General features: G+C 37.3%; 1 protein-coding gene across 6 annotated transcripts in view; it reads left to right on the top strand.

Annotated features, from left to right (window-relative positions):
• The window catches only part of LOC106875928 (tubulin polyglutamylase ttll6), a 426,314-nt gene that overhangs the window by 222,302 nt on the left and 195,456 nt on the right, over window positions 1–8,556 (top strand). For 5 of the 6 annotated variants that reach the window (XM_014924247.2, XM_014924246.2, XM_014924244.2 and 2 more), the window contains exon 4: window positions 3,342–3,382. The exons of the other annotated variant lie outside the window; for it this stretch is intronic. In XM_014924247.2, coding sequence (XP_014779733.1) covers window positions 3,342–3,382 — 41 coding nt within the window. The remainder of the gene's footprint in view (window positions 1–3,341; window positions 3,383–8,556) is intronic. 6 annotated transcript variants of the gene reach the window in all.

Genomic DNA, 8,556 nt, shown 5'->3' with positions numbered 1-8,556 from the left:
GCCTAAAGTTCGAAGGTCTTGCTTCACCACCTCATCCCAGGTCTTCCTGGGTCTACCTCTTCCACAGGTTCCCTCAACTGCTAGGGTGTGGCATTTTTTCACACAGCTACCCTCATTCATTGTTGCCACATGTCCATACCAGCGCAGTCGTTTCTCTTGCACACCACAACTGATGTTTCTTAGGTCTAACTCTTCTCTCAAGGTACTTACACTCTGTCGAGTATGCACACTGACATTACACATCCATCGGAGCATACTGGCTTTGTTTCTTGCGAGCTTACGCATGTCCTCAGCAGTTATGGCCCATGTTTCACTGCCATGTAGCATGGCTGTTCGTACACATGCATCATACAGTCTGCCTTTTACTCTGAGTGAGAGGCCCTTTGTCACCAGCAGAGGTAAGAGCTCTCTAAACTTTGCCCAAGCTATTCTTATTCTGGCAGCTACACTTTCAGCACATCCTCCCCCACTACTAACTTGGTCACCTAGATAGCAGAAGCTATCAACTACTTCTAGTTTTTCTCCTTAATAAAAATAATGATAGTAATAATAAGAGCACTCTGAGAATGCAAACCTCCGCCAAGGTAACACCAACGTCCTCTTAATGATTCACCAGGGATGATTTTTAAAATGAGAATATCTGAAATAAACTCGACTGCCCTAACAAACTAGAATACTAAAAATGAACCTGACCACTCTCAAAAATTAAGTAAAAAAAGCAGAAAAATAATCCAGAATTCTTGTCCAGTACTGGATCTATCCCAAAATATAATCAGTTCATGCCAGTTACAAGGCCAAACATCCCTGAAAGTTTCATCCGACTCCATCCAGCAGTTCTTGAGATATCTTGTCCATGGACAAACAACAAAACAAACATGACTAAAAACAACACCTCCATCTTCGCTAAGGCAGAGGTAATAATTTTCACAGAGAGGGAATAATGACAACAGCCCAGTACGTGACTGGTGCTTATTTTATTGACTTTCCTGCCAGAAGGATAAAAGGCAAAGTAAAACCAGGTGGTATTTCAACTCAGAATATAAGGTAGGGAGGCTAAATACTGTAAGACATTTGGTCTGGTGTTCAACCAGTTCCAGTGATCCATTGATCTCAGGTTAGAAATCTGGGGAAAAGGAGTTAGTCAGTTTGAATCAACCCAAGTATTTCACTGGTACTTTATTTTGTTGATCATTGAAGAATGAAAAACGAAGTTGACTACAGCAGAACTTAAACTCAGAATCTAGAGAGCCAGAGCAGATATTACATGCATTTTGTCTGATTCTTAAATGATTCTACCAATCTATTGGCTGAAAACGGCAGCAGTAGCAAGCAACAGTAGCAATAACAGCAGCAGTAGCAGCAGCAGAAACAACAACAACAACATAATTTCAGTAAATAAATCACTATCACAAACTCAGGTCGTTAATTACATAAAAGTTGTTAAAAGACTTGTTTGTTCTCACTGAAATTATTCATTCCTCATAAAATCATTTGTTTCTCAAATGAGTAAGCACTTTGATTAAATATCACTCACTTGGAATATCAAAATGAAATCAGAATAAGACAATGAACCATCATTCTGTGTACAGTGCTTGAGCAGTTGCAGAAGTCACTGTTTTTTTTTTTTTTATCCTTTATCTTGCAACAAGGGTCAAATATACTTCTGTCTAAGATACACTCCTACTCTCTTAAGCACATGAAGAACAATCTGACAGTTGTTCAGAGACTCGAGAAGCTTTGTCTATGGCAGTGATTCTCAACTGGGGTCCCTGTGGCCCTTGGAGGTCCATAGAAGATTTTGTTATTAGAATTTATGTGCAATATACTATGTGGGCTCACAATCATGAGGTAGTGAGTTTGATTCCCAGATCGGGCTGTGCGTTGTGTCCTCGAGCAATACACTTTATTTCACATTGCTCCAGTTCACACTCAGCTGTAGAAACGTGTTGCAACATCAGTGATGCCAAGCTGTATTGGCCTTCACCTTTCCCTTCAATAATATTAGTGGCATGGAGAAGAGAGGCTGGTATGCATGGGCGACTGCTGGTCTTCCATAAACAACCTAGCCTGGACTTGTGCTTTGGAGGGGAACTTTCTAGGTGCAATCCCACGGTGATTCATGACCAAAGAGGGTCTTTGCCCTTTTACCCTTTTATACTGCTTATATTTCTACAATGCACGAAAGTAGATGTTAAATGGTGATGATGTGTGGCTTAGTGATTAGTGATTTGACTCATTATCATAAGGTTGTGAGTTCGGTTATCGGCAGTGTATTGTATCCTTGAGCAAGAAGCTTTACTTCACATTGCTCCAGTCCACTCAGCTGGCAAGAATGAGTAGTACCTGTACTGTTCTACTCATAGATTGCATTTGTGATGTATGAATTAGCTGGTTGATTTCTCTTTCTGAAAATCCCAGTTTATCCAGATTCTCTTTTAAGCATTTACTAACAAAACCTAGTGCTCCAATTATTATTGGTATGAATATGAATTCATAGTCTGGATATAGAAGCTGAATGTTTTGAAGCAGTTGTCCTTAGATATCCTCCTTTCCTTTTATTTTCAAAGGGATATTTACATCTACAGAGCAGCTGACCTCTATGATGGTACATACCTTTGCCCCTCTGTCCCAAACAACAATATCCAGCCTGTTATGTTTACATTTGACAGAAGTTCACGTGGTCATGCTAGGGTGGAGTCAGTGCTGGAGGCAGCAGGGATTTATCTCCCTACTAGCGTTATAAACAAGCATGCATTCTGCACCAAAAGCCAATATCAGAGTTTTTTTCTCATGGTAACTACAGCAGTATAGTTTGTTCTAACAGAACATCCACGTTTAAGTGGGGACAAATATTACTTCTCGATATTAATGCTGCCTCTGTCACTAACATATATTTTTTTTACAACAGAACCTGTCAAACCATCCAACTCATGCCAAAATGGAACATGGACATTAAAGGGTTAAACACACACAAAAAACAAAAAACAAAGGTTTTATTGGGTAATGTAGTCTTGACCTAGATACTCTGTGTTCAACTAAAACATTGAATGACTTTTAATGCTCGATTATGGCTGACATTGGGTTAAACAACAACAATTATTACCAAATCACTACCGCTATCATCAGCATCAACATCAACTTCACTGTCATTACTGGTTTAACCTTTTTTCATTCTACTGTACTTCCACCTATTTTAATAAGCACAGTATATGCAAATGTTTAATTTTGTAAAGTCAAACAATTTATGACAGAATCGAAAGATGAAATTTAATATATGAAAATGTGAAATAAAATAAAATGGCTGAATATTAGATTTTTTCTTTCTTTTTGTTTTTTTGCAGATGGTTGAGTGTTTCCTTAGCTAGTTGTAAATATGAAGTTGGTGAGATATAATCTATTTTTAATTTAAATTCTTTTACACATTTGACAATTTAATCTAATTTAATTTCATGTTGATTTAAATGGTAAAATTAAAATTCATTATTACTAACAAATTGTGTATACTGGCATTGCAGAGCAAAATCTGTGTATTATGTGAACATAATTTTTGCTACTCCAGCATGTCTGGGAGGATCACCTTTGCTGTTTATCTTTCAAGATTGAGAAAACACAGCATTTCAAACACTGGATTTGTAAAACTGTAAGAACATCCAGTTATCTAGCACTATTTGTCCTTTTTCTTTTTACTCTCATTCAGAGTGCAAATTGTCCAGTTTAACACAACCACTTGGCACCTGGAATACCTTTGGTGGAGTCCACTCTGTTGCTAGCATTCAAGCCAGATATTTGGTTTAACCTTTTAGAATTCATATTACTTCTTTAACCCTTTTGTTACCAACCTGGCTGAAACCGGCTCTGGCTCTGAGTACAAATGCCTTGTTTTTATAAGTTTTGAATTAAAATCTTCCATTAAACCTTAGTCATAATTTATGTTCCTAACACTAACTGAATGATAACTAAGTTATTTTACTAAATTCTTTGTTATATTTAAAGTAATTGAAAGAAACACAGAGCATCTCAAAATAAATACAGTAACGAAAGGGTTAAATATAATGCTTATTTATTTACTTTGTTTTGAATTAATCATGTATTATCTTGTATCTTCAAAATTTTAGTGTGGTAACTGTTTATATTTACAATGAAATTATAGGGTAAGTGTGAGAGGCCTGATGTGGCCAGTTTGGGCACAAATCAGGTAGAGTATATGGGCCAGATATGGCTGATATAAATGCTAAAGAGTTCAAGATACCTTTGTTCCTTCCTCCCTCTAGTCTTTGAGATCCTGTCAAGAATCATGGTCACTCCAAATAGAAACTGATTGATGCTCTGACTTACAGTCCACACCATGCTTGCAAGGAAACCAGGCATAAAATAAAGATGATTTTGGTCTGTCTCTGATTATGTTCCTTAACGATCAGTCAGATTTATGTCTTGGCATCCTCCGAGGGTCACATAATACATACCGGACAAAATACTGCGGTCGATTCTAATTGAATAAAACTGCCAAGGGAACTGCCAAGTGACTAAAACCAGTAGAAAAAAATATGAAAAAATTCTGACATAAGCACAAGGCTTAGATTTGGGGAAAAGGAAGGGGTTTAGTCAATTAAAACAAATCCTGTATTTGATTGGTATATTATTTTGTTGCCCTTGAAGGAATAAAAGGCAAAGCTAACCTTGGTGAAATTTGAACTCAGAATGTGAAGAGCTAAAATATACACTGTGAGGCATATTGTCCAATGATTTAAGGATTATGCTAATCTCAATAATTTCCAGTTTAGGCAAAAGAAGTTTGCTTCCCAACCACATGATTCTGGGTTCATTCTCACTGCATGGCACCCAGAAGCATGTGGTTCTTACCATACAGCCATGTCTGTGCTTAAACTGTGACTGTGAAAGAGCTCTAGAAATGAATCAAGGTATTTGCAGAAGTGAGGCATGGCTATCTACTTAAGATGTTTGCTTTAATCACACAATTGTAGAGATGACTTTAGTCAATGACATCAGCTCCAGTACTGCACTGATATTTTTTTCATCCTGAAAGGAGGAAAGACAAAGTTAACTTCTGTGTGATTTAAACTCAGATTGTAAAGCACCAAAACAAATAAATTAGAAATTATATTTTTAATCCTTTTCTTGCCATATTTCTTTTCAAAAACTCTGTCTTTGTTTCATTTAATTTTGAAAATAATGAAGAATTTGGTAAAATAACTTTTCCATTGTTAAGGTGGCTTTTGGAACATATATAAGCATAAAATTTCAACGGAAGGTTTTAATTTAGATGGGAGGTTTTTTAAAATATAAAGTTTGTATCATAGAATCTGGGGTGATCTTAGGCAGGTTTGTATGAAAAGGGTTAACATAGTGCATAGTGAAGATGCATGGCTCAGTGGTTCACAATCATGAAGTAGTGAATTTGATTCCTAGACTGGGCTGTGTTGTTTTCTTGAGCATGACACTTTATTTCACGTTGCTCCAGTTCACTCACCTGTAGAAATGAATTGTGATGTCACTGGTGCCAAACTGTATCAGCGTATGCCTTTCTCTTGGACAACATTGGCGATGCTGGTATGCCTGGGTGACTGTTGGTCTTTCAGAAGCAACCTTGCCCAGACTTGTGTTTAGGAAGGGAACTTTCAAGGTGCAATCCCATGGTCATTCATGATTAAAAAGGATATCTTTATCCTTTACCCTTATATTCAACTTAATAAAGATGTCTTGTTAGAACACCAAATACTGCATTATTAACCTCAAAAGACTCTTTCATATTGGCTCTTGATGCATAAAAGTGCACACATAGATTATAGCAGACAAGAACCACATGTCATTGGTGTTAAAACCCCCATATCTTGTGATTTCATTCTAGTGGAAATGATAAGTGGAAGGCTACAGTCAAATCTTGCTGCTATGTTATATAATATATCTGGATCTTTTCAGACACTCATGTCACAAATAACCAGTAGGCTTATTAAAAATTAATTATTAGTGATGGAAGAAGTTTTAATACTAAAAAGTAATCTTTATGTCCACTGATGATTTCCAGTAGAATGAAATCGCATGATATGGTGAGTTTTGAAGTCCATGACAGCTGGTTCTCATCAGCTATGATCTACGTGTGTGCATTTATGCACCAAGTGTCTATATGTGAGGATCTCTCAAGGCTAACAACGCAGTATTTGATGTTCTAACTAGGCATCCACATTACGTTTTCGTATTAATACTTCTTCCATTGCTAATAATATATCATCATCATCATCATTTAGAATCTGCTTTCCATGCTGGCATGGGTTAGATGATTTGGCTGGAACTGGCGAGTCAGAGAGCTGTATCATATTTCAGTCTGGTTTGGCATGGTTTCTACAGCTGGATGCCCTTCCCGATGCCAACCACTCCAAGAGTGTAATGGGTGCTTTTAATATGCCACCGGCATGGGTGCTTTTATGTGCCACTAGCATGAGTGCTAGTCACATGACACTGGCAATAGCCATGGCTATGATTTCACTTGGCTTGATGAGTCTTCTCAAGTACAGCATATCACCAAAGGTCTCGGTCACTTGTCATTGCCTCTATGAGGCCCAACGTTCAAAGATCATGCTTTGCCACCTCATCCCAAGTCTTTCTGGATCTACCCCTTCCACAGGTTCCCCCAACAGTTAAAAATCAGCACTTCTTTGCACAGCTGTCTTCACCCATGTGCATCACATGGTCATACCAATGCAGTCGTCTCTCTTGCACACCATATCCGATGCCTCTTATGCCCAACTTTTCTCTCAAGACGCTTACACTGTCATACATGCACACTGACATTGCACATCCAGCAAAGTGTATTAGATTAATTTCTTTCAAGCCTTCTGATGTCCTCACTAGTCACAACCCATGTTTCACTGCTGTGTAGTATAGCTGTTCGCACACAGGCACCATACAATCTGCCTTTCACTCTGAGGGGGAGTTACCAGCAGAGGTAGGAGCTTTCTGAACCTTGCCCAGCCTATTCTTCTAACAGCTATGCTCTTGGAGCATCTGCCTCCACTGCTGATTTGGTCACCAAGATAACAGAAGCTATCAACTACTTTTAGGTATCCCTACATTTCTAGTGTTTACTGTACATGTGCTCCTGCCACATGCAAAGACTATTTTCCTTGTTAACCCCTCTCAGATTCACACACCTATTGTAGTTGCCCTTCAGCTTTTCTAAGCCCTGTAAAAGAACTCGGAAGGCTGGGCCTCCAACCAGGCCTTTTGTGATACCCTTAAAGCCAGGCACTTTTCAGCACTCCATCATATATATATATATATATATATATATATATATATATATATATATATATATATATATATATATATAAACAAACATATATATATATATATATAAATAAAGTCAATCACTACATCAAAGTGGCTGTTCCATGTTACTAGTTTAACCTCAGGCAGATCTTCTGTCAGCTGGTTATTGGTGTGACACTGCACCCTTTATAGACAATATATATTGCTAGCAGGGGGAGCAAACCATACCATCTTCTAGCAGATAACAGGATCACAAGACCAACTTAGTTTCAAGCTGGTAGGCTTGTCTTTAGTCATGGGTACCTGGTCACTAGAGTGATAGCCAGGGTCTGCTCCAGCCAGCGATATATTGTAAACAAAGCGACCATCTGATTTGCAACAAGCAAAATAGCTAGTTATAAAACCTCAAGAAGAGATCAGAGTAGTAACTATACTATAAAGTAAAGTCTGTTCCATGTTACTACTAATTTAACCCCAGGTAGATCTTCCACTAGCTGGTTATTGGTGCGATGCTGCACCCCTTATATACAATATATATTGTATGTATTTTTATACAATATATAATGGACTTCCACATAGTTGCTGTCTACAAAAATCATTCAGAAGACATTGATTGACCCAAGGATATAGTAGAAGCCACTTGCCCAAAGTGCTATACTATGGGACTGAACCAAAACCACATGGTTGCAAAGTGAGCTTGTTACATTTTGGGCTGGAACTGTTTTGCCTACTTTGCAGTTCAGTGATCAGCAATAGAAAATGCATTCAAGCATGAACTTTTATTGAAAGCATTCGTTCCATAAAAAGTATGGAAAGCTCTTTGTTAGAGGAATATTTTCTTTTAAATGATCTCAATATTTTAAATGTGCATGTCAGCCTCTTATCTTCTTGGACTAATGGTCAGTTCTTTGTAGATCAAAAAGGTAATTATCATTAATAATTATGGTTGTTGTTAATAATTAATAATTTCTTCTTTACCTGGACTCAATCATTGGTCTTAGAATATGATGGGATACTGCCTTGAATGGGTTTTGTTGATTTTGCTGATCTCAGAACTTATCAATTATTTATTTTTATGAAAGCATTAAAAGCCTTAACTCAGGTAAAATATACTGTAAGCTATTTTCGTTCAGTGCACCTATTTCTCTTCATCTTATGCTAACATTCTTCTGAGTAAGTGTGTGCATGTATGTGTGTATATATATGTATACATTCATACATACATGCATACATTTATATATATGTTTATCTAAGTATGTATATATATATATA

The sequence above is a fragment of the Octopus bimaculoides genome, chromosome 2 (assembly GCF_001194135.2).
Source record: "Octopus bimaculoides isolate UCB-OBI-ISO-001 chromosome 2, ASM119413v2, whole genome shotgun sequence".
Classification (NCBI taxonomy): domain Eukaryota; kingdom Metazoa; phylum Mollusca; class Cephalopoda; order Octopoda; family Octopodidae; genus Octopus; species Octopus bimaculoides.
This window is presented reverse-complemented; position numbering and strand designations above follow the sequence as displayed.